Source organism: Eublepharis macularius, chromosome 4 (assembly GCF_028583425.1).
Source record: "Eublepharis macularius isolate TG4126 chromosome 4, MPM_Emac_v1.0, whole genome shotgun sequence".
NCBI lineage: Eukaryota > Metazoa > Chordata > Lepidosauria > Squamata > Eublepharidae > Eublepharis > Eublepharis macularius.
In genome coordinates, this window is record NC_072793.1 from 153,157,699 (window position 1) to 153,184,505 (window position 26,807).

The following is a 26,807-nucleotide window of genomic DNA, read 5'->3' on the forward strand; positions in this document are numbered from 1 at the left end:
GGACAGTTTGGATAAAAATGGATTTTGTCATGTTTATAGTGTGTTCTAGATGGGACTATGTGCCTTCTTAAGGAACAGATCTGTATTTGGGGACAGAAAATATCACATGAAATGCCAATATTTGACCCAGGTGTCGTGTAGCCAGGAGTGGTTTTGACCAGGGGGAGGGTCATCATGGCCCATCCTCCCTGCCTGAGAGCATGATGAGCTGTTCCCGCTCAGGGAAGATAATAGTGAGCTAAATGTATAACGATTACAAAGGGGTAGCCATGTTATTCTGTCATAGCAAAATAAAACAAAAGTCCAGCGGCACCTTAAAGACTTACAACATTTATTTCAATATGAAGTGGGCTGTGATTCATGAACGCTCATATTGAAATATATGTTGTTAGTCTTTAAGGTGCCACCAGAACTTTTGTTCTAAATGTATAAGACAGCTTCATATGTACCAGCTAAAACTGGTTTGCTAAACCCCACCCCCACCCCAGAAGATAGAGACCTGATCTTTGTGATAAACATTGTCCTCTTGGATTGGATTGGATTATTGCGGTGCACTTCATGCCTTTAAAAAAGTGTTCAGAAACTTCCGCCAGACCAAAACGTGGTGGCCATATTGCTATGCTTAGAACTTTGCATTGGCTACCCACTGCAGCTTGGCTCCTGTGAATGCATTCTGCACATACTTCACTCTGGCTGCAGCACAATTCATTTCCTCTTCTACTTCTCTGTACACGAGCATCTCGAGGAAGCTCAGGTGAAGGGAGATGCAATGTTAGCCGGGAACTGTAGGGTAAAAAGACAGATCAGAAGTCTCTGTCATTTTCACCTCTCTAGAGCCTGCACTCAAGATCCATGGCTTTCAGTGAGCCCTTGAACAAATGGAAGTGCTAGTGGCAGAGGAAGCAAGCTGCACTGTGGCTGGAGTAAAGCACTTGCAGAACATGTTCATGGGATTCAATCCATTGTTTCTGGGCTTCATTCAAGTGTTGGTGTTTAATCTTTATAGATTAAAACATTTTTAACCCATCTTTCCATAAACAATGACTCAAGGTAGCTTACAAAGCCATCCAAAAACATCAACATCAAAAGCTTCACAAAACTAAAACAGCAGCAGCAGCAGCTTCCATATCTTCCACAGGTATAATTTGCCTTGCAGCTTAACACTCATCAAAAATGTGCTTGGAAAGGATAGCCTTACACTGCCTGTGTATTGGGCCTGAGTCTGTCCTCACTTCTTCCAACAAACAATTCCAGAGAGCCATAGCTGTTGGAAAGGAGTGAGCCCAACTTGTGGCTGGATGAATGGCTCTGGTAGGAGGAGACCTGAGGGCCAGACTCTACATTGTGATTTTTAATGTGTAGTGTCTGGGATCTTTTTTAAGGGCAACCCCATATAGAGTGCATTGAAGTAATCCAGTCTTAGAAGTTACAGACACATGTATCAGCATGGCCACATCAGTGTAAGTCTAGTCCTTAAAGCATGAGGCCCAGGATACTTGAAGGAGTACCTTGTCCTGTAGATTTCCCTCCTTTCTGGACACTGAGATCCTTTGTGAAGGCCTCTGAGGGCACAATCACCTCCAAAGAAGAGGGTTACGGTTATAAGGAGCAGGGCCTTTTCTATTGTGACAGCCTTTATAGAATGTTTTGCCTAGAGAGGCTGACTTACGAGGACGTTCTACTCTGACAGGTAATTACTGTGCATATTATTGTGGTTTTAATGTTTGTGTTTTAGTGAATTGTATTTGTTTCAGCTTGCTGTATGCTATAGGCCATGACAGCCATGAACGATGTAGTAATATTTTTAAAGAATAAATACTACACAGAAAAAGAGAGAGCCTTGTTAAAAAGCATAGGTGCTATTGTTTGGGTGTCATTTTGGAACTAATCCTGAACAATCTGCTCAAAAGTAAGTCCAGTGTTATTCGATGGAGCTTACTCCCAGGAAAGTGTCTTTAGGATCGCAGCATTTATCTCTATGTTAAATACTATTGCATTTTGTTTTTAAACAGAGTGAGCCCAGTATTTTTACCAAATACCAGTCTAAACCACAGCTCTTTGGTAGCGATGGAAAGGAAAGAGGTTCACTTAATTTTCCTACTGGAAGATTTAAAAGTGCCTTGGAGCAATTTGAAGAGAATAAGAAAAAGATCAAGGAAAAGCATGATAGGTATGTAAGCATCTTCTGCAAGCTGTGAAGACAGCTGATCCCCTGCAATGGAAAATAATAAAAGTTATATAACTCCTACTACAAGAAATTTTTGTATAGAGAAATAATTTCAGTTTACATAAGAAGCAGACGGAAGAGCATCATATAAAGTTTTTGCCATTTACTTAAATTTGAGCCCAAGCCGTAACCCAAGCAAATTCTGATGATTATAGAACTCCAGAGCCTGCATTGTAGTCCCATTCTGGAATCACTGCATGTTTTATTCTGCTGGGCTGTACAGTGCTGTCCTCTGTGTCTGCCCTACTCCTAGCTTTGGCAAGGGGCTGCATAAGGATATTTGGTGTTAACAAGTTTAATAGGGATTGCCCAGAAAAATCACCATTATGTTCTGAATTTGTAAAAATATAAATAAATGCCAGTGTGGTGTAGTGTTAAGAGTATCAGATTAGGACCTGGGAGACCTAAGTTTAAATCCCCATTGTACCATGGACATTTGCTGGGTGGCCTTGGACCAGTCACACACTCTCAGCCTAACCTATCTCACAGGGCTGTTGTGAGGATAAAATGGAGAAGAGGAGAATGATGTAAACTGCTTTGGTTCCACTGAGGAGAAAGGCAGGGTAAAACGAAGCACTGGTTTCGGAATCATTTAGGAATACGTAGGCTAGTTCTGTACATATTTTCCTCAGAATTAAGACTTACTGGTCTCTGTGGATTTTACCCTAAATATTACAATGCTACAATGTTTGACTGTCTGATCAAAAATTGTAAAAAGTCCAGTAGCACCTTTAAGACTAACCAACTTTACTGAGGCATAAGCTTTTGAGAACCACAGCTCTCTTTGTCAGCATCTGAAGAAGAGAGCTGTGGTTCTCGAAAGCTTATGCCTCAATAAAGTTGGTTAGTCTTAAAGGTGCTACTGGACTTTTTACTATTTTGCAACTCCAGACAAACACGGCTAACTCCTCTGGATCTATGATCAAAAATTGGCAATGCCTTGTTCATGACTTGCTCAGGATGCCCTAACCATATCCTAGAACCAATACTGTATTGATACAATGAACTATCCTGTGGTTCATAAGCCAAAAAGCAGAAACTTTAAGAAAGTGTCAGTGTGGAAGTATTCTTTGTTGCTGGTTGGGCTCAATACTAAACTGAAAGTGTGGGAAACTGTACCTGAGGTGAAAAAATTGCCAGACTACATGGGGGAAGGTAGCCACACGTATATATTTAGGAATAATTTGTGAGAGAGCCCATATTTGCAATGACAAGAGGACCCCCAAGAAGAGTCAAACCAGTTAGGCATCTGCATGAGGAGGGAAGCGCTGTCTGTATATTAATTAAAGATAAACCAAGATAAACTAGGAGATTAAGGGGGAACATGATTGCTCTCTTTAAGTATTTGAAAGGCTGTCATTTGGAGGAGGGCAGGGAGCTGTTCCAGTTGGCAGCAGAGGGTAGGACCTGAAACAATGGGCTTAAATTACATGTACAAAGGTACCGGCTGGATATTAGGAAGAACTTTTTCACAGTCAGAGTAGTTCAAAAGTGGAATCAGCTGCCTAGGAAGGTGGTGAGCTCCCCTTCACTTACAGTTTTCAAAAAGAGGCTGGATGAATATTTGTCAGAGATGCTTTAGGCTGATCCTGCACTGGGCAGCAGGTTGGACTAGGTGGTCTGTATGGCCCCTTCCAACTCTTTGATTCTAAGACCATCACTCTTTCAGGAATCAAAGCCCAAGGAGGTAATTCTAGAGCAATTTGCTGTTTCTCGCCTTCTCTTTAGCAATTAAACCTATTCAGCTGCAGTTAATACGAGAATAACGCTAAGTTTGAAGTGGAAACACTAATATACAGCTTTAAAGTAAAAAAGGCTAAAGTGCAGATTTTGCTAAACTGTAGGAAATCTTTTAGCTTCCTGAACACAGCCTTCTGCTGATGAGTCAGACTGTTGATCAATATTGTTTACTGTTCTTGGCAGTGGTTCTCCAGGATCTCAAGTAGAGGTCTTTCACATTACCCATTACTTGATCCTTTTAACTGGAGAGCCAGGGATTGAGCCTTGGTCCTTCTGTATGAAAAGAAGATGTGTTACCAGTGCACACTGAGAATTCCCAACTGAAAGATTTTCATGCCCCATTGAAAGATTCATGAGAACCCATTCAGATCAGGATCATGGTGCACAAGTAAGAGATGCTTAGCAACACTCCCCCCCTCACCATTTTCCCAACATGAAACAGCTCTGGGGAGCTGCTACATGGACTAATGGGGGTTACACGTGTACCAATGACAACCTTCACACTTGGTGCTGAAGCTGTTGACTTGCTCAGAAAAAATGTTTTGTGATTGTTTCACTGAGACAAAGGGACCCATTGCTCAGGTCCCCAAAAGACCCATTGCTCAGGTGATGAACCTGTATTCTAGTGCCGAGAGTATGGTTTTGGTAGTGGCAGATTCAACAACTGTTTTAGTAATTAATTAAGAAAGGAATGGAGAGATTCATTCATAATTAACATTTTGACTTCAAGGTACCTAGCCTGCCTTGTGCAAATACCATGCATTGTATAAATAGGTAGGTTGAGGAGCCAGTCATTATGGTACCTGTGGCAGCCCTGGGAAATGTAGTCATGAGGCCATGGAATTTAGGATGCCCAGTAAGAAGTCATGTCACTTCTCTCTTGTTGTCTGATATTATTCTTGGACACACATCTCTTGGATGCACACTTTAACATGGTGAAAGGGCTGAGTGTGTCAGTGAAGCTTGGGGCAACACTGTTAGGAGGGCAGGCTTGGTCAAGAGTCTAAATTCCTGGAAGAGTCACTTAAGGTGGAATGATCAAAGCTAAGACACCAGAATAAAATGTATCCACCTCCTTGAGGAACGGTCACATCAGCAGAAGAGAATTGACTGTTCCAATGATGATAGGCAGAGAGGAATTCTTGAAGGCTAGCTGCTGGGCAGCAACAGTAGCGGAAGGTGACACTGGTGGAGGATCTTTCACAGTTCTTAATGATGGGACTGGATTAAAGCCAAAAGGACACCCAGTTGCAGATGTGAATAGATACAAAAGGAACATCCAAAGCTGTGCATCACACATAATAGGAACATGGAACATGACAAGTATGAAGCCAGGTAAGCTAGAAATCATAACAAGAAATGGAATGTTTAAACATTGCAATCCTGTGTGTGAGTGAAGTAATGTGGACCAACTCAGAACATTTTCAGTCAGAAAATCACAAAGTGTTTACTGAGGAAATGACAAACTCAAAAGAAATGGTGTTGCTCTAATAGCGAGACGTAGCTCAAGCAGTCAAGAGCTACAATGCAAAATCTGACCGATTAATATCAATTAGACTTCAAGGAAAGCCTGTTAACATAACCGTTATTCAGATTTTTTCCCCAGCTACAGATGCTGAGGAGAAAGAAATCGAAAAATTTTACACAAGTGTCCAAGAAGAAATTGATCATACACTGAAACAAGATATGCTGATAATCATAGGTGACTGGAACTCAAAAGTAGGAGACAAAGCAGAATCAAACATTGTTGGGAAATTCAGACTAGGATCACAGAATGAAGCAGAACAACTCACAGAATTTTGTTCAGCCAACAACCTGTTCATTGCCAACCCATGCTTCAGGCAACCAAAAAGACGATTGTATATGTGGAAATTACTGGGTGACCAACACAGGAACTAAATAGATTACATAACTGGAAGCAGAAGATGGAGAAGCTCTATTATCTCTGCTAAAACAAGACCAGGAGCTGATTGTGATACAGATCAAGAGTTGCTAATATCAAAAATTAGAATAAAGCTGAAGAGAAACACTAAAAGAATCATAGTGCCAAAATACAATTTAAATAATATCCCTGAAGAATTTAAAGACCATGTAAAGAACAGATTTGCAATGCTAAGTTTAATTGATCATGAACCAGAAGAACTATGGGCTGAAACCAGGGACATTATCAAGAAAGAATGTGCAATGACTATTCCTGTAACCAAAAGAAAGGAGAAGCCTAAATGGATGTTTGAAGAAACTCTTAAAATTGCTAAAGACAGCTGAGAAGCAAAAGCAAAAGAAATAGAATGAGAATTCTAAATGCCGCTTTTCAGCAACTTGCACAGACAAAGAAATCTATTACAATAAACAGTGCAAAGAGAAAAGAACAACAAAAGAGGAAGAACAAGAGATCTGTTCCACAAGATCCGGGAAATCAAAGGGAAATTCAAGCCATGGCTTGGGATGCTGAAAGATCAACAAGGAATTGCTGTATCTGATGAGGACAAAATAAAGGAAAGATGGAAACAATACACTGAAGAACTAGACAGAAGAGATGGAAGGATGACCGATAACTTTGAAGAAGAATCTTTTGATGAAAAACCAGAAATCTTAGAAAGTGAAGTAAAAGCTGCACTCAAAGCAATTGGGAGAAACAAAGCACCTGGAGTAGATGGAATACCAATAGCGCTATTTCAAGCTACAAAAACTGAGTCCATCAAAATCTTAACTAGAATCTGTCAACAAATATGGAAAACAAAACTATGGCCCTCAGACTGGAAATGCTCAATCTACATTCCAATTCCAAAAAAAGGAATGCCAAAGAGCGCAGCAACTACTGAACTATCACGTTAATTTCCCATGCAAGCAAAGTGATGCTCAAAATTCTACAGCAAAGACTTACCATTTATGGAATGAGAAATGTCAGGTGTTCAAGCTGGGTTCAGAAAAAGGAAGTGGCACTAGAGATCACATTGCAAATTTATGATGGCTAATGGAACATACGACAGAATTTCAAAAGAAAATCAGCCTATGGTTTATAGATTACAGCAAAGCTTTTGACTGTGTGGATCATGAAAATCTATGGATAGTGTTAGAAGAAATGGGGGTGTCACAACATCTGATTCTTTTGATGCGAAACCTGTACTCTAGACAAGAGGCTATTGATAGGACAGAATATTGGGAAACGTAATGATTTCCAATTGGCAAAAGTGGCAGACAAGGATACATATTATCTTCTTGTCTGTTCAACCACTATGCAGAGCGTATCATAAGGAAAGCTGGATTAGATGTAGAAGAACTTGGAGTGAAAATTGGTGGAAGATTAACAATTTGAGATATGCAGATGACACCACATTACTGTCAGAAAATAATGAAGACTTAAAACAACTACTGATGAAGGATAAGGAGAAAGCGCCAAAGCAGGATTACAGCTGAACATCAAGAAGACAAAAATAATGACTACTGAGGAATTTCACAATTTTAAAGTTGTTAGTGAAGAAATTGAAATTGTTCAAGATTTTCTATTTCTTGGCTCAATCACCAACCAAAAGGGAGACTACAGTGAAATTAGAAGAAGATTGAGACTTGTAAGAGCAGCTATGAGGGAACTAGAAAAGATCCTTAAAGATAAAGATGTCTCTCTAGAGACCAAGATCAAGATAATCCAAACCATGGTATTCCCTGTTATGATGTATGGATGTGAAAGTTGGACAGTGAAGAAAGCTGACAGGAAGAAAACGGATTCATTTGAAATGTGGTGCTGGAGGAGAGTTTTGTGGATACCATGAACAGCCAAAAAGACAAATAAGTGGGCATTAGATCAAATCAAGCTTGAATTCTTTCTAGAAGCTAAAATGACAAAACTGAGGCTATCGTACTATGGTCACATCACGAGAAGACAAAATTCTCTGGAAAAGTCAATAATGCTAGGAAAAGTGGAAGGCATTAGGAAAACAGAAAGACCTAAAACGAGATGGCTTGACTCAATAAAAGAAGCCACGTTCTCCAGTTTGCAAGATCTGAGCAAGTCTGTTAATGATAGGACATTTTGGCGGTCTTTCATTCATAGGGCCCCCTTAGATCGAAGGCGACGAATGGCACACAACACACACATATGTGAGAAGCAAACACAAGGTAAAAGAGGCAATTGGACTGCTGTTGGGAGTAGATGGAGAAACTCTGATGCAGGACAGAGAAAAAGCAGACAGGCTTAATGACTTTTTTGCCTCTGTTTTCTCCCTGAAGAACTCAGGCACATCTAGAGATAGTAGAAAATGTGGCAGGACACCTGAGTGGCTAATTGACATTGACAGAGAGGTAGTGGAGAGGCATCTGGCTGCACTGGATGAATACAAATGCCCTGGGCCGGATGGGGTGCACCCAAGAGTGCTGAAAGAACTTTCCAGAGAACTTGCAGAACCCCTGTCCATCATCTTCAAGGCCTCCTGGAGGACTGGGGATGTGCCACAAGACTGGAGAAGAGCGAATGTTATCCCAGTCTTTAAGAAAGGGAGGAAGGATGACCGGGGAAACTACAGGCCGGTCAGTCTGACTTCTGTTGCTGGGAAGATATTAGAGCAGATTTTAAAGGGATCAATCTGTAAGCATCTGAAGGACCACTCAGTGATCTGGGGAAGTCAGCATGGTTTTGTTCCTAAGAGATCTTGCCAGACCAACCTGGTTTCCTTCTTTGATCAAGTGACCAGCTTACTGAATCGGGGGAACTCTGTTGACGTGATTTATCTGGATTTTAGTAAAGCTTTTGATAGGTTCCCCATGACATTCTGATGGGCAAACTGGAAGACTGTGGAGTAGACTATAGGACAGTTCGGTGGATAGGGAACTGGTTGGAGGACCGCACTCAAAGAGTGGTGGTCAACGGCGTTTCATCAGATTGGAGGGAGGTGTCCAGTGGGGTGCCGCAGGGCTCGGTTTTGAGCCCGGTACTTTTCAATATTTTTATCAATGATCTAGATGAAGGAGTGGAAGGGCTGCTCATTAAATTTGCTGATGATACCAAATTGGGAGCGGTAGCAAACACCCAAGAAGATAGAATTAAAATTCAGCAAGACCTGAATACTCTGGAGAAGTGGGCAGCTGTGAATAGGATGCAATTCAACAAAGACAAGTGCACAGTATTACATCTGGGCCACAAAAATGAGAAGCACAAATACTGGATGGGGGATACACTTCTGGGCAGTAGTATATGTGAAAGGGATCTTGGGGTAAGAGTGGACTGTAAACTGAATATGAGCAGTCTGTGTGATGCGGTGTCAAAAAAGGCTAATTCAATCCTGGGTTGTATCAAAGGGGCCATAGCGTCGAAATCGCAGGAGGTCATAGCCCCTCTCTATACTGCCTTGGTCAGGCCACACCTGGAGTATTGTGTGCAGTTCTGGAGGCCTCACTTCAAAAAGGATGTGGACAAAATCGAGAGGGTGCAGAGGAGAGTGACAAGAATGATCAGGGGTCTGGAGACTGAGCCCTACGAGGAAAGGCTGAGGGCCTTGGGAATGTTTAGTTTGGGGAAGAGGAGGTTGAGGGGGGACATGATTGCTCTCTTTAAATATTTGAAAGGCTGTCATTTGGAGGAGGGCAAAGAGCTGTTCCAGTTGGCAGCAGAGGGTAGGACGCAAAGCAATGGGCTAAAACTACATGCACAAAGGTACCGACTGGATATTAGGAAAAACTTTTTCACCGTCAGAGTAGTTCAAAAGTGGAATCGGCTGCCTAGGGAGGTGGTGAGCTCCCCTTCACTGGCAGTTTTCAAGAAGAGGCTGGATGAATACTTGTCAGAGATGCTTTAGGCTGATCCTGCACTGGGCAGGGGGTTGGACTAGGTGGTCTGTATGGCCCCTTCCAACTCTATGATTCTATGATTCTATGATGTTATTCTTGCTGGCAGGTTTTGCCAAATGCTTGGCTTTGAGAGGTAATTTGAACTTACTACGTCCCATTGCATTGCTTTTCCTGCTGAGGTACAAAGCAGTTCAGATGTGTTGTGTGTGCAGAGTTGTGAGCAATGTTAGTATTGACTCTCTAGTGTCACAGTAAAACTTATAGCCAGACCAGCTGTTGTGTTTTAATTGGAATTACATTCACATATGATTACATGAAATGGAGTCAGTCCATTGGTCTATCAAGATCATTATCGTCTACTCTGACTGGTAGCAGCTTTCCACATTCTCAGGTCTTTAACATGACCTACTACCTGATTCTTTTTAACTGGAGATAGCAGGGATTGACCTTGGGACCTTCTGCATGCAAAGCGTATGCTCTTCCACTAAGCCACAGCCTGTCCTCAATCCCTTCTGTCCTTTTGTGTCCCTGGCTTTTTCACTGGCAAAGGGTTGTACAGTCAGGGAACTCTGTATTTTTATGGATAGTGCTACTCATGCACCGTTGTTCTAGGCTGGTGTGTGGGCCAGCTCGGATCTGTCTGAGGGTCAGGAGGACTGTTGATAAGTAAAATCAAAAAGAGTCCAGTAGACTAACCAATTTTATTGGAGCATAAACTTTTGAGAATCAAGTTCTCCTCGTCAGATGCATGATACAGAGACTGGTCAAATATAGAAGAGGAGGGAGGAGAAGAGGAGGAGAGAGAAGACGCAATTGGGGGGGAGGGGGAGGGAGCAACCAAAACATTCCTTTGCTAGTATATGTAAACATCTCCTTTTGGTGTGTGGATCAGTTGGCTTCAAAGGAGTTTGCCCTGTTAGTTTGTAGCAGCCAAACAGCTAGACCATCCAATTCCAATGCAGTATGAGCCTTCGATAACTACAGCTCTCCCTGCCAGATGCATCTGACAAAGAGATCTGTGGTCCCCAAAAGCCCACGCCAGGTGCTACTGAGCACCCCCAGACCCCGCCTCTGTAAAGGAAATCTGTTACCTGTGATAATGTGATAACCATTCATAGCCCCTATTCAGTCCCAGCTTGACAGAGTCAAATTTGCATATGAATTCCAGTTCAGCAGCCTCCCGTTGGATTTTGTTTTTGAAAGGTTTCTGTTGAACTACAGTGACGTTTAAGTCTTTGATGGAATGTCCTGGTAGATTGAAGTGTTCTCCTACTGGTTTCTGGACGTTTCCATTTCTAATGTCAGATTTGTGTCCATTTATTCTTTTGCGTAGAGGTTGGCTGGTTTGTCCAATGTACAGAGCAGAAGGACATTGTTGGCACATGAGGGCATATATCAGATTGGAGGATGAGCAGCTGTAAGAGCCAGAGACAGTGTAGTTGATGCCATTGGGTCCTGTAATTGTATTCCCTGGGTAGATATAGGGGCAGAGCTGGCATCTGGGTCTGTTGCAGGGCCTGGTACCTGTGCTGGTGACTCTGCTCGCCGATTCATGGTTGTGAGTGAGAAGTCGTTTAAGGTTGGGGGGCTGTCTGTATGCAAGGAAAGGTCTTCCACCCAGGGCTTCTGAGAGAGAGGTATTATTTTCCAGGATGGGTTGTAGCTCACTGATGATACATTGGATGGGTTTGAGCTGGGAGCTATAGATGACAACAAGTGGTGTTCTGTTGTTAGTTCCTTTAGGTTTGTCCTGGAGCAGACTGTTTCTGGGTACTAGTCTGGCCCTGTTGATTTGTTTCTTCACTTCATTTGGTGGGTACTGTAGTCCCAAAAATGCTTGTTGTAAATCTCTTAAGTGTGAGTCTTGGTCAAGAGCATTGGAGAACACTTCAATCTACCAGGACATTCCATCAAAGACTTAAAGGTCGCTGTTCCCCCCCTAATTGCCTCTTCTCTCTCCTCCTCTTCTCCTCCCTCCTCTTCTATATTTGACCAGTCTCTGTATCATGCATCTGACGAAGAGAACTTGATTCTCGAAAGCTTATGCTACAATAAAATTGATTCGTCTTAAAGGTGCTACTGGACTCTTTTTGATTTTGCTACCACAGACTAACATGGCTAACTCCTCTGCATCTATGTTAATAAGTAGTTTGTGAGGACTCGATTCTTCAACTCCAACTCCTTACAAAAAGTTAATGCAGGCATGTCCTAAAATGATGAGGGAGGAATGAATGATTGTCAATTTCATGTTGCCATGAGTCCCTGCCAAGCACTATTCATACAATGAAATACACTAATCTGAAGAGGGAATTGGGTGTAGAGTAGGTCAGGCAGGGAACTGGGTAAATAGTTCTCCCCTCCAGGGAGATAAGAGAGACTTACACTGCCTGCCTAGGTATGATAGTTTTGTGGGGAAAGTATTGATAACTGTTGTAGAAAATGCATTAACGCTCCACCTGCTGTTTTATCAGGAGATTCTGTTCTTATCAAATTTCCCGTGAAAACCATTTGATAAAAAAATCAAAGAAACACATTACAGCTGATCAAAGGTATTGCTACACCAGCACTTACATTTAGAATAAAAGAAGAGGGGAATGCTTAGACCCCTGCTAGTCCTCATTTCCTATCCTCTTGTTCTGCCTTTGTTTACCCACACATCTAGCCACCCAATTGCCCACTTCCCTCATTGCCACACACCTGATTGTCCAGTTGCTCCCTTCCTCCTCAACTTGCCCAATTCACCCCATTTCCTCCATCCTTCCCTACCAGCCATCTGGTCAGGGTTTCTTCTCCCCCCCACCATTCCCAAAGTTTAAAGTATTTTTGTGCAGCATCTTGGGTGCTAGGCAACCTAAACAGTTAGATATATATAGTGCAATATTGCAGAAAGATATGTGGTAGCTCTAAATGACCCCCAGTTGTAAATTCTTTGATCCACAAAGGAGGGCCTCCCATCACAATCAGATATGTGATAGAATATTATTAGCATAATTGGTATGTAGCGAGGAGAAACCTGGGTCTTTAAAAAACCTGCACCTTTGTTACTAATTGTATTTTGTAAACAAATATTTCATCAAAGTGATGTGTTCTGTTTGATGGGGCAGCTTTCCTTTGGCATTCTCTAATATGTTCTTTGTTAGAAAGAGAGGATTACGATGATCCTTTTAAAAAAATATCACAGAAGGTTTTTGCTGAGCAAGGCAGCAGCTTCAGCCCCAAGTGTGAAGGATTTCAGTGATTTTTTTCTGTAGCCTAATGAATAATTCCAGCTGTATTTTGTTTGGGGGCGGGGGAGTAAGAATATCTGAAAAAGAATGTTGTGTTCTTCTAGGTAAATTATATTTTGCCTGAAAGTGTAAGCGTTCAGGCACATACAGTTGCATGTTTCATCATATGAAATATATTCAGAAGCTTCTGATGAAGCAAATATTGAAACAGGAGGAAAATAAAGGTCTTTCATAAGCAAGGTAAAGGAGGAACTGACAATGATCTGTTTTATAAATGCTTAGAGAAATGTCTAAATTCAGACTTTAAAAAAATCGTTCTGTGATTTCTTTTTATTTATTTATATATTTTTTAAATTTATATTCCGCCCTTCCCACATCAGCGGGCTCATAACAAAGAACTGTTGCCATGGGCTTTGTTTTCTCAGTGCTCCTTTTTATTTTATTTTATGTAATGATGGAGGACATTTCAGGAACCCTTGTTTTTCCCTACCTATGATGGACTCGAATAGGTTTTTGGGAATTCTGGATTGGGTTCAGCAGTGACACACAACCTACGCTTCCTCATTCTGTTCTCCTTTCTTAGGCACTTTCCTCCCACTTTCTCCGTCCAGGGCCTAATCTACTTCCACTTGCTGTCTGTTCCTCAATTCCTCTCCCTGACACTGGTTATATTGCTAAAGGTGCAAAAGCCAAGTAGTAGCGGTCAGTGATCCAGTGGGCAGACTATCTGTGTCTCTCCATAGTTCTGCACTTTCTTCTACTGGCAGTCAGCTGCTGCTTGTGAGAATCTTCTCTGGCATGTAGGCATCAATTAATATCATATTGTGATATTAATTAAACATCAAGGATGAAATGCTTGAAAAGGCATGGTATAAATAGAGATCATGGGCTTTGGCAGAATGGGCTTTAATGATTCAGCAAAGCTGATTGTTTCAGCAAAACCAACTCTGTGTATTTTCAGAGATGGAAACTTTCAGTTACTGCTGAGTAATACTGAACACACAAGGTTTTTTGCTTGTCATCATATACTTGTGTGAACATTACAAGAGTCCTGCTAGGTCAACCCAGTGGACCATGTCGTTCAGCATCCCATTTCACACAGTAGCCAACCAGTTGCCCTGGAAGGACCAACAAACAGGTCATAGAGGCTGCCTTGCATGGATGTTACTTCCTAGCACTGGTATTCAGAGGTTTACTGCCTCTGAATATGGAGGTTCATCTTCGTTCTTCTGTGCCTCCACACATGGGGACTGCGCAGGCGCAGGCCAGCCGCCGGAGAATTTTCTAGAGCTTCCATGGCTCCGAAGGGGCGGTTTGTCGCGCGCCTCAGCGACCGTTTTCCCGCCCAAACGGTCACGTGATCCTCCAGCGACCAACGGCCCCTTCCCTCAGTTCTCTTCTTGCCGCCGCTTGGAGAGAACGTGAGCTTCGTTGCTCTGTGCTTTTTTGTGCTTCGTGCTTTATTCTGACTGATTGCTTGGCTTTTGACTTCGGACTTCGTGACCTCGACTATTCTTCGGATCTCGTTTTGGACTTTGTTGTGGACTCGGTAATTTGACTCGGACTGTTTTTGACCTTCCCTTCGCGTGCCCCTGAAGATGGCCTCAAAGGCTCTCTTCAAGCATTGCCTCCAATGCCACACGAAAATGGCCAAGACCGATGGCCATGAACTGTGCCTGTTTTGTTTGGGGGAGACCCATAATGTGTCGGCCTGTAAGATTTGCCAGGGCTTCACTAGCAAGGCCCGACAAGAGCGCAAGGCCCGACTGAACTCCTCCCTGTGGCAGAAGGTCATGTCCGGAGGCGCTCCGTTGCCCTCCCCTAAGGCCGGCCCTAGCCCCTCTGCCGAACGGCATTCAAGAGCTGGCTCTGTGGCCTCCGCGAGGTCGGGGTCGAAACCGCGTCCCCCGAGTACCTCGGCGTCGAGAGCGACCTCTCCAGCGCAGGGACCGGTGCGGCCGCCCCGTAGCGCGTCATCTACCAGGTCGGATCCGAGACCAGCTTCGGAACCGAGGATCCTGGTACCGAGTCCCCGATCGGAACCGACGACCGGATCGATTCCGATGAAGCCTAAGAGGTCGAAGCCGAGGTCCCCTTCGAAGGCGAGGAGCGCGTCGGTTCCGAGGTCTTCTTCGGAACCACCGAAGAAGAAGAAAAAGACCAAGCACCATCGGTCGCCGCGTCCCGCTCCTCAGGAGGAGGTCATCGTGCTTCCTCACACGCCTTCCCCTCATCTGGGCTCTCCGGAGCCAGAAGACATCTCCGTTCCGGTGCCGGATCCGATGGCCTTCGAGACGGTGCCCGCAGAATTCTCGTCGGGGCCGGAGCCGAGCCCGCACCGTCGGAGCCGACCATCGCTTCCCCTTCGGTCGCCGAGGCTGGAACCGAGCCCGTCCCCTCGTCGGAGCCGTCCGTCGCCTGCCCGCCCGTCTCCACCTCCGGTCGGTCGTGAGCGGCATGGTTCCGGGGACAGTGTCCGATCGGTCCGATCCGCTGCGTCCCGGCATCGACAGGCTTCCTACCTCCCCTCGCCATATCGTTGCCAATGGGAGGGGGCACCTGCGGGCTTCTCCGTGTCGGAACCGAGGCCTTCGACATCGAGGTCGGCGTAGGCTCCCCCTCCGCTCCAGGTTCCGGAATCCCAGCTCGGTTCCGATGAGGAGGATGTGGAGAGCTTTGGCGGCTACCAGTCGGAGTCCTGGTCCGAACCATCGCCAGCTGAGGAGCTAGTGCCATCGGCGGACTCGCCATTCAAGGACCTCCGCATCTACGCCGACCAGATGGCAAGGATGGCCAAGGCTCTCGAGATGGACATCTCCTCGGCAGTTCCCCAGACCAAGGACAAGCTCCTCAAACGTATTTACGGGGACAATCCGGCGTATGTTGGCTTCCCCATGCTCGAGGGTATTGAGGAGATAGTGGAGAAGGTGTGGCAGGTGCCCTGTGATCAACCTCCAACATCCAAGCGCATCGAGCAGCTTTACAAGATCAAGCAGGGCACCTGGCCGGCGTTGGTGAAGCACCCTCCACCTTCCTCCTTGGTCACAGAGGAGTTCAACCCCCGACGATCGGGTCACTCCTCGGTGCCTGCCGATAAAGAGGGCAAGAAGCTGGATGCCATGGGCAGGCGCCAGTACATCGTCGCTTCGCTGGGTCTGAGGATCGCCAACTACCAGACCATCATGGCAGGGTACCAATTGTACCTCTGGGAGAAGTTGGCATCCTACACTCGAGACCTCCCACCTGAGCAGAAGGCTGTCGTCTCCCTGTTGCAGACAGAGGCTGTCCGGCTGTCTAAGCAGCAAATGAATGCTGGGAGTCACGCTGCCGACACTGCTGCTCGGGGAATGGCTTCGGCGGTGGTCCTCAGACACCACTCCTGGTTGCGGTCTACGGCCCTGTCCCAGGAGGTGCGTTCCAGGGTGGAGAGCATGCCCTTTGAAGGGGACTCGCTGTTCTCCAAATCGACCGACGAGACCCTGAAAAAGAAAAAAGAGGACAGGCAGACGGCGCGGTCCTTGGGGCTGGCTCCTGCTGACAAGCCCTCCTCCAGGCCACGGTACGCTCCCCGGTCCGGCCCTTACCACTACCAGGGCAGATACCAACAGCAGCGGCCGGGCTATCAACAGTATCCTGCTTACCAGCAGCGGCCTTACCCTCCCGCACAACAGCAGAGGAGGCGTCGGCCCTTCAAGCCTCGTCCGGCACAGCAACCGGCCCAGCAGAAGGATCAGCAGGGCGCCGGGAGGCAGTACTGACGGGTCGCGCCAGCCGTATCCCCGAACTTTTCGGACAGACTTAGTCCACTCCTCTCTGAGTGGGAGTCAATAACATCTGACTCATTGGTCTTAACTATTGTTGAACTGGGATACGGGCTGGAGTTTGTTGAGCTGCCTAGATGCAGCTCACCCCTGACAGCTGTCAATAACACTATGGCCGAGCTGGATGCGGAGATCGCGTCGCTCTTGGCCAAGGGTGCTGTGGAAGAATTGCCCTATGAGGACTCTGTAAAGGGTTTCTTCTCTAGGTTCTTCCTGGTCCCTAAGAAGGATGGGGGCTTACGTCCCATTTTAGATCTGAGGGGCCTTAATGCCTTCCTCAAGGTGACCAAATTCAAAATGGTTACGTTGGCGGCTGTGATCGCCTTGCTTAAACAGGGGGATTGGTTTGCGGTTCTTGACTTAAAGGACGCATACTTTCACGTGGGGATACGGAAGGAGCACAGGAAGTACCTGAGTTTTGTTTACCGGCAAAGGGTTTTCCGGTATAAGGTGCTCCCCTTTGGCCTGTCCACTGCCCCACGAGTGTTCACGAAATGTGTGGCCCCTGTGGTTTCCTTCCTGCGGGAAGAAGGCTGTACCATCTTTCCGTACCTCGATGACTGGCTCATCGTGGCTGAATCGGAGTCTAGGCTGGTGCAGGACATTGGCTTGGTACTTAGCACTTGCCAACGCCTGGGGCTCCTGGTGAACTTGGAGAAATCCAAACTGGTGCCCAGCTGCAAGGTGTCCTACATTGGCGCACTGTTAGACTCTGTGGAGGGTAAGGCCCTGCTCCCCTTGGAGAGGGCTCGGTCCCTAAGGGGTCTGGTGTCCATGTTTAAAAGGAACCGATTCCAGTCTGTGCGCACTATCCAGTGCCTACTAGGGCATATGGCAGCGGCCACCTCTGTGGTGCCTTTCGCTAGGCTACGTATGCGCCCTCTCCAGAACTGGTTTGTGCGGAGGTACGATGCTCTGCTGCACCCTCCGTCCCTCAAATTCTCTATCCCGAGGGTCATCCTCTCCTCCTTGGACTGGTGGCTGTCTGATGACAACTTGTTTAAGGGGACCCCTTTTGGGTATCAACACCATGACATCACGGTTACCACTGATGCCTCTCTGTTGGGATGGGGGGCTTACTGTGGTGATGTGTCTGTGCAGGATGTCTGGTCTGAGAGGGAAAAGACCCTCCATATCAATGTGCTTGAACTAAGGGCCATTCGTTTCGCACTTGTGTCTCTTACAGCACTGCTGAGAAATCGTCAGGTGTTGGTGCAGACGGACAACACGACTGCCATGTACTACGTGAATCAGCAGGGGGGCACAGTGTCCATGGCCCTGTGCCGGGAAGCCACACTCACTTGGCAGTGGGCTATCAAGAACGGTGTGTCGCTCCGTGCTATACACGTGGCTGGGTCAGACAATGCCCGGGCAGATGCCCTCAGCAGGGTCCCTTTACTGGACCACGAGTGGGAACTGAACGGAGAGTGCGTTGGGCCGATCTTCCAGATGTGGGGTCATCCAGTGATAGACGTGTTCGCCACTGCGGCAACCACCAAGGCCCACACGTTCTGTTCCAGGGCAGGGAGCGACCCCCTCTCTATTGGGGATGCCTTCCAGTTTACGTGGACGCAGGGCTTGCACTACATGTTTCCTCCGTTCCCCTTGATTCCCAGGGTCCTGTGCAAGATAGAGGAGGACGGGACGGACTGCATCCTAGTGGCCCCTTTCTGGCCACGGCAGGTTTGGTTCCCGAAGCTCCTGCGAATGTCCCAATGGACGTATGTGAGTCTGCCCCCTCGGCAAGACCTTCTCCTAAACGGGAGCCTAGTCCACCACGATCCCAAGAAGCTGCACCTAACGGCTTGGCGGATCGTTCCTCCCCAATAGGCTTTACTGACGAGGTGCAGAGGGTCCTCCTGAATGCTCGTCGGCCATCCACTAGGCGCGCTTATGCGGCCAAGTGGCGCAGGTTTGAGCTCTGGGCACTTGCCAGAGGGGTGGTGCCTGACAGCAGCCCCTTGGGGGTTGTGTTCGAGTATTTGTGCCACTTGCGTGGCTTGGGTTTGAAGGTGTCCTCCCTCAAGGTCCACCTGGCAGCGATATCAGCTGCTCACACCCGTGTTGAGGGTGCTACGGTGTTTTCTCACCCACAATCCCGCCAGTTCCTTAAGGGCATGTACAATCTTTACCCACCTGTGTCGGCGCCAGTGCCTCAGTGGTCACTGTCTTTGGTGCTCTCACGTCTCATGTTGTCTCCGTTTGAACCTATGGCTACATGCCCCTTGGATATGCTATCCTACAAGGTAGCATTCTTGGTGGCCGTCACATCGGCCAGAAGGGTCAGTGAGCTGTCTGCACTGCGGTCTGACCCTCCCTTTCTTGTGTTTCATCCCAACAAGGTGGTCCTGCGTCCCTGCCTCGGGTTCCCTAGACTTGAAGAGGGCCCTAGCCTATTACCTGGATAGGACGAAGGGATTCCGCACCTGTCCTCACCTGTTTGTATGTTTTGGGGCCAAGGACAAGGGTAGCAGGGCTTCCTCACAGACCCTGTCTAGGTGGATTGTGACGGCCATTAGCAAGGCCTATTCCCTGGCAGGGGTGGCTTGCCCGCTTCATGTCAGAGCCCACTCCACGCGGTCCCAAGCATCCTCTTCGGCACTCCTCAGGGGGGTGCCCCTGGTTAACATTTGTAAAGCAGCCACATGGTCCTCTGCAGACACCTTTGTCAGGCATTACGCCGTTGATGTCAATGCGGAGCAGGATGTATCTGTGGCCAAGGCTGTCTTACACTCCCTCTTTTCCTGAGGGAGTTTTGGTATGACTTTCTTGGCGTACCTGTTGGGTACCCTTGAGTGAAAGTGTGTATATATGTACCTGGGGGTGTGTATATATGTAAATATTGGGTATTTATGTGTCCTTACACAGTATTTTTACATAGATGTATATAGGCATATCTATTTATTGTTGTTCTTGTTTGCTTAATAAAATTGTGTTGGACTTCACCCCCGCCTTCCTTATTGTGTGAAGCTTGGTACACTCCCATGTGTGGAGGCACAGAAGAACGAAGATGAAAACAGGGTTAACATACCTGTAACTTATGTTCATCGAGTTCTTCTGTGCTGACACACAACCCTCCCTCCTACCCCGCTGTGAACTCCAATGCACAATAATGTGATGGCTGTAACGGAAATTGGTGTTTTTAAGGTGTTATGGCTGACGTGTGTTGGTCAAGCGGCGGCAAGGGAGAACTGAGGGAAGGGGCCGTTGGTCGCTGGAGGATCACGTGACCGTTTGGGCGGGAAAACGGTCGCTGAGGCGCGCGACAAACGGCCCCTTCGGAGCCATGGAAGCTCTAGAAAATTCTCCGGCGGCTGGCCTGCGCCTGCGCAGTCCCCATGTGTGTCAGCACAGAAGAACTCGATGAACATAAGTTACAGGTATGTTAACCCTGTTTTTCCTTTAATCATCATGGTTGGTAGCTGTCAATAGACCTATCCTCCATTAACCTGATCTCCTTTTTAAGCCATCTGTCTTAGTCGCCATCAGTCCACAAATTCTGCAATAAAATTTCTCATTGAGTGAAGAAATATTTCCTTTTGTCTGCCCTTAATCTATCACCCATTTACTTGATTGGGTTCCGCTGAGTTCTAGCATTGTGGAAGCAGGAGGAAAAAAACCCTTCCTTTATCCACTTTTTCTATCTCATACATAATTTTATAAACCTCTGTCATATCCTCCCTTAGCCATATTTTCCTAAATTGAAAGCTCCAAACTGTTCAGCCTTTCCTCATAGGAATGGTGTTCCATATCTCTAATTTGATCTGGTATTTTCTCATAGCATCTGCTTCAGTGATCTTTGAACTTGATACTTTGTTGGACCTCTTGACTGCATGCTTCTTTCTCCACCCCTGGAGACTTCTACAAGTTAAAAACATAGTTTGATGTAATGGAAAACGAAGCTTGTATTCCAAATTAGACCATGGGTAGGGCTTTTTTTGTGGTTGTACTGACCAGTACTGAGTACTACGAACACCTTTGTGGGCAGGGGGAGTCTCCCAAGTCCTGAGGAGGGAATTGGTGGAAGTTAGTGCAGCTTTATATATGAGTATTGGCACTTATTTTTACAAAAGCACTGACCATGGTAATAATTTTATTTATTTATTTATATCATATTTGTATTCCACCCTCCCCACAAGCGGGCTCAGGGTGTATAACAACCTTAAAATCATTTTAAAACATTCCATATTAAAACATTAAAACATCATGTAAAAATAGCAGCACTCTTTGCCTGGAGGCAGCAGTATAACTGTTAACGAGCAATACAGCAGTACATCTAGATGTAGAAGCACAGTAACAGCAGCTGAAAAACAAACGGTAGTAATTACACAAGTCTTGTAAAAAGTTGGCAGTACACGGTAGTAATCGTATCACATTTTTTTAATTTAAAATTATTTCTATCCTGCTCTACCAATGCTCAGAGCAATTCACGTAACAAACTAAAAATTCTTAAAGAAATTAAAACTGCCAATAATTTCTTCCTTCAAATGTGACCCCACAAACATACCCCCAGTCAGCATATGTAGTATTATGATCAGCTGAAATGTTAAATGGGACACTCTTCTGGATTAATATGTGACCGCACAATCAGAAATGAAATCAAACTCTACATTATATAAGGAGCCAAATTATACAAAATGCAGATCTGTAATATCTCTCTGCATTTTAGTCCATTGGCACCTTAGTGACCAACAAGATTTTCAGGGTATAAGCTTTGAGAGTCAGAGCTCCCTTCTTCAGATACCAGTTTCTTGGTATCTGTAGAAGAGAGCTCTGATACTTGAAAACTTTTATCCTGAAAATCTTGTTGGTCTCTAAAGTGCCACTGGACTCCAATCCTGTTGTTCTACTGTAGACCAACACAGTTACCCACCTAAAACTATCTCTCAGTATTCTTATTTTCACATAAACCAGATACTGGAACTTGAGTTTGATCTGCTGCAATGCCAGATCTACGCGCACATACTCCGAAGTGGAATCAGCCCCATAAACACTGCCTTTAATGGATGTTTTAATGAAACATAACATGGAACATAGTGTAGCCCTGAAATTGAAATAACCTCAGTGTTAAACAGCACAGTGATTCTTGTTGATGGTATTTATTAGTAACAAGTGAGACAGAACTATCCCTTGCATGCTAAGGCTCATGCCATTGAAGGCATGGACACGAAAGTGATTTTAATGAATGAAAATTGTGGTGAATTAAGCTACAGGAAGTGCAGTCAAAAGCGGTGCTGTGGCTACCTGTAGTACAGGTGTATAGAAATAGGCAACAGATGTAACGTATGCTCACTTTTTTCAATATACATATGACTTTAGCTTTAGTGACTTCATTTGCTTTAGATGCTCATTTTTCATTTTTAAAAGTGTTGACTGCAGTTTCACCAAATAGTTATCCAGGGGAAGTCCCCAACTGCAATGCCCACCCCACCCTCTGCATTATGCCCATCCTGAGGATACCTCCTAGTTGTTTCCCCCGTCCTCCTCCTCCGAGTTCTTTCATGATGCCTTCTCTCCCTCTATGTCACCTTTCTTCACATCACCCCCTTACCCCCACTGTTCAGTTTCTTTTCTAGTAAGGTTGTTCAGATTTTGCTTTCCCTCATTCATTCTGATTTAATACGAAGACTACCATACACTTCTTAATTATCTTCGCAAATAAAAAAATAGCTTGTTGAAATGTACATTTCTACCATTTCTAGCATCTCTGGTTTACCACAAGCCACATATCAACATTTCAGAAAGACCAATCTGCTGGGGATTACTAGCAATGGGATATATTTTAATAAGGGATTAAGAACTTTTAAATCTTAGTTTTGCTGTGTAATGCTTGCCTTCTTATGAGATTATACTATTTCCCTCCTCATTTGCATCTCTGAGTATTTTGAATAAAAATTTCATGTTTTCCTATGTATTTCCATTTCAGTGAGGTTTTAAACAGCTTTATTTCGAATACCAAAGAAAGTCTTCAAAAGGTAAGAAAATACCAATTATAAGTTGAAAACAGGGATAGGAAATGTTTCAGTGTATCCTCCCCTCCCCCTAGCCATTTTCTAGTTAACAGAATAGTGCCCTTGTTACCATGCAAATGATAAAATATAATTGAACCTTTTGTTTTGATGCTTTTGGATTTAGCTGTCAAAGTATATTGAAAACACTAATGGAAATGAGTAAGTATTGGGCTCTCAGCTCTCTGATTACTATTATTATTGTTCTCTCTCTCTCTTTCTCTCTCTCTAGTTGCAGTCATCCTTAGACAAGTCTGAAGAAACTCTGAAATCCATGTTGGATGGTTTGGGCAACCTTGCTAAGACAAGTAAGTCCTTGGATATTTCTCTTACTGGAAGAAGGCAAGTTAGGGTTGCCAACACAGAGTTGAGAAATTCCTAGAGATTTGGAGTGCAATCTAGGGAGGGTGAGGTTTGAGGAGGAGAGGGGCCTCAGTGGAGGATAAAGCCATACAGTCCACCCTCCAAAGCAGCAGATTTTCTCCGTGGGAGTCGATCTTTGTAGTCTGGAAATCAGTTGTAATAACAGGGTATCACCAGGCCCCACCTGGAGGTTGCCATCCCTGAGGCAGGGTCCTGATTTGGGGGGGGGGGATATCCAGAAACTGTGGCGTTCCATGTGTGACTATGAACCAGGCCACACAAGGTCATCCCAGGAAGCATTTATTAGATCTTGATCACAACCTGCTTTCAAGGAGCACTTTCTCCTGACCCCCTCCCATTTTATGCTTGCAACAACCCTGTGAGGTAGGCTAGGCTGAGAGAGCATGACTAGCCTACAGTAACCTAGAAAACTTCATAGTTCAATACTGCCATGCCATTTTAAAAGCACTCAGGGTAAAAGAGGGTTGCCAACTCTGGACTGGGAAATTCCCCTTTTCCCTACATACTTGTGCTGTTTTCAAAATCTGCTAGTAAAATAACTCCCCCTTTCCCCCTTTGTTTTTATCCCAGGGTGTGTGCTTTGATCCATTCCAATGCTGTAGTGCTCATCACTCAGGATTCTGCGCAGCAAGGCTATTATTCCACAGGAGGGCCATTTCCACACATCCTTAAAGGGACGGCCCACTCACCAAATGCTGGTGGCTTTTCTCCTTCACTCCACACATCTCTGATTTCAAAGCGGTAGCAGGTTGTTTGGCGTCTGTTTTTTCGGTGCCTTTTATGAGAATGCAATTTCCCGCACTTTCCTGCATCCCTGAAAAGGCTCCAAAAAACCAGAAGCCAAACAGTTTGCTACTGCTTTGAAATTGGAGATGTGTAAAGTGAAGGAGAAAAGCCGCCACCATTCAGTGAGTGGCCTGTCCCTTTAAGGATGTGTGAAAATGGCCGAGGTCTAACCCTGCATGCTTCTGTTGGATGGGGATAGCATTGGAGAGGTGGGAAGCTCCTACAGTGGAATGTGGGGGATGTTGCCACTATTCTCAACCCTAGAAACTTCCAGGAAGACAGTGCCCTTCTGTGAAGTTGCGTGTGAGTCAACTTTGATGTGATGGAGGCAGTTCTGTGTGTTCAAACATGAAATTGCCCTTAGTAGGTAGAAAGAGAAGGGTGGGGTGAAGGTCTGATTATAAAAGCAAAAGAAGTACTGAGAACCATCCTCCACCTGTGGCTTGTACCTCCTTGCATCTCTTCTCTTCAGTCACTTTTCTCTCATGACTCCAATACCAGAAGTGACCTTGGCTAAGAAAAAGATTCTTGGGGAAAAGGGCTGTAGAGAGGTAAGAGAGGTAGACAATGCAGGTGGGGGTGGGTCTGTTGTCTTCTGAAAAGGAGACTTCTTGTAGGACACCATGTAGAAGATCTCTGTGATGAAAGTCAATTGAAACAGTTCTACTTTAAGACAGAACCATCTCCAAGCAGGGAAACACTCTTCTGCCTCTTTTTAAAAACCAAGCATATTGTTTTGATGCTCTTATGTTCTTTTGGGCACCTGCTAGTAGCACTGTTTCTTTTGAAGCAAGTTCAGCAGCTCTCTGTTTGGAATAAAAAGAGAAGAATGGTTATCAAGGACAGAAGTAACAGGGGTATGCAACAGGTATACCCCATATATGTTCAAGCTTTTTCTTCAACCACGAGGGATAGAGACATTTTTAAATGAAAGCTGAAATGTGAATTCAGCAATTATGGAAAAACTGCACGTAGGAAATGGTATTTGAAGTATCCAATTATTTTAGGCCCTTCTCCACACAAAAAAAAGCGTCTAAAAGAAGAGCTGTTTCTTTCCTTACCTTGTTTATCTCCATAACAATGAGTATTTGTTCTCATGTTTATAAATAGTAAAAGTGATGGTGTGAGGGAATGATTCGCCCAAGCAATTTGTGGTTGGGGTGGGTTACTCAGATCCTAGTCTGCACTCTAACCTCTACACTACACTGGTGTAGTCTATGCACCATACCTTTGTAAACCTTGTTTTGATCTTGTGTCATGACATTTTAAAATATAAGCTCCATATTTACGTGTGTATGTGTATATGCATATGTTTATTTTTTAAAAACTTACCTGCAAAAGCAAGCTATTGTTGGCAAATTTAGCTACATAAGGTAAAGAGAAATGCAGATTTTTATACTGCAGGGTTCCATAGGAACATTTTCCTCATTCCAATACAGTAAACAATGCCAGCTATAATGAGGCAGAGCTCCAAAAATGTCATGCCTTATTCAATATTGTCCTTTGAAGTTAGACCTCCAGGAGATGAAGATTGTCTTAGTTTGTACATAATAAAGTACACATGAAATTCCTTAGTGAAAACAAAGATTAGCCTGATTCTGACAGCTTCTGATTGCCACCCTATCATTGGGGCCCTATCATAGGCAGTGCAGAAGTACAGACATAGGGACATGGACCACAGGTGAGCTAGAAACTCACTGTATTGGCTGTGCACGAGTCACTGTGCACCTCAGCCTCACTTTCCCTCTCCGTATATAAAATGGGAATAAAAGTGAGGAGGAAAAGGCTGTGATTTTGGGCAGTGAGCAATATAAGTGCAGTTGGAATTTCCATCAGGTAGCAGAGCAGGCAGGGGCCATGGCTCAGTGGCTTTGCATGCAATATGCACCAAACATGGCATCTCCAGCTAAAGCTATCAGGTAGCATGTTAAGGATGAAAGATGTCTACTTGAGAGAGACCCTAGAAAACCACTGCCAGGCAGAGTAGACAAGGCTGACTTGGATGGATTCATAGTCTAATTGAAATATGTAATGCCAGGCACCAAGTACACTGGCAGCATAGTAATCATAATTAAATAATAATTTGGTCTAGTCATTACTCAGTGTGCATGTGGTTTACTGCTGTTTTCTGATTCATGCTGAAATCCTTTAAAGCACTTTGGACATTCAAAAGTACTGTTTAAATAGCAAATAATGATAGGCCATGTCTCTCCCCCATGCATGTTTTGAATCCTTCCCTGAAAATAGTTTCGGGTGGGTAGCTGGTCTGAAGAAGAACAGCAAGATTCTAGTCCAGCAGCACCTTAAAGACCAACAAGATTTCCAGAAAATAAGCTTTCAAAAGTCAAGCTCCCTTTGTCAGATAGGGATGTCAGATACTGGACTTGAATCCTTCCCACATTTCTTATACCAGTCTTCTGTAATTATCCCAAGCAAACCCCCCAGATTTCTCTTAACTTCCCTAAGTCATACAGTCTGGAAAAGAACACTTGGCATTTACCGTAATAATGAGTCCTACTGCAGCAGAATGTTGTACGTATGATTAAAAACGAATCACCCACTTTCACCATATTGCTTCCTCCTTCTGAATGGGTTCATCTGTGCATAGCTGGCTGCTAATAAACACTGTTGTTTGACTGGGATCACAATGATAGTTAATTATTTTCTCACCATCTAAAATAACTGCAGTACTTGGAAAGGTATCAATTAAATGTGTTCCCTTTGAAATCTGGTCCAAGATGAATAAATCTTTCTCCAGCCAACTGATAGTTTAAAGCCAGTATAAACCAAGAGAAAATGGTATGGATTATATTTTATTGGTAGATGGAAGGCA

General features: G+C 44.8%; 1 protein-coding gene across 1 annotated transcript in view; it reads left to right on the top strand.

Moving 5' to 3' along the window:
* The window catches only part of IHO1 (interactor of HORMAD1 1), a 57,388-nt gene that overhangs the window by 13,431 nt on the left and 17,150 nt on the right, over positions 1-26,807 (top strand). The window contains exons 3-5 of the mRNA XM_054976412.1: positions 2,013-2,170; positions 22,723-22,771; positions 23,037-23,112. Of these exons, the coding sequence (XP_054832387.1) occupies positions 2,013-2,170; positions 22,723-22,771; positions 23,037-23,112 (283 nt within the window). The remainder of the gene's footprint in view (positions 1-2,012; positions 2,171-22,722; positions 22,772-23,036; positions 23,113-26,807) is intronic.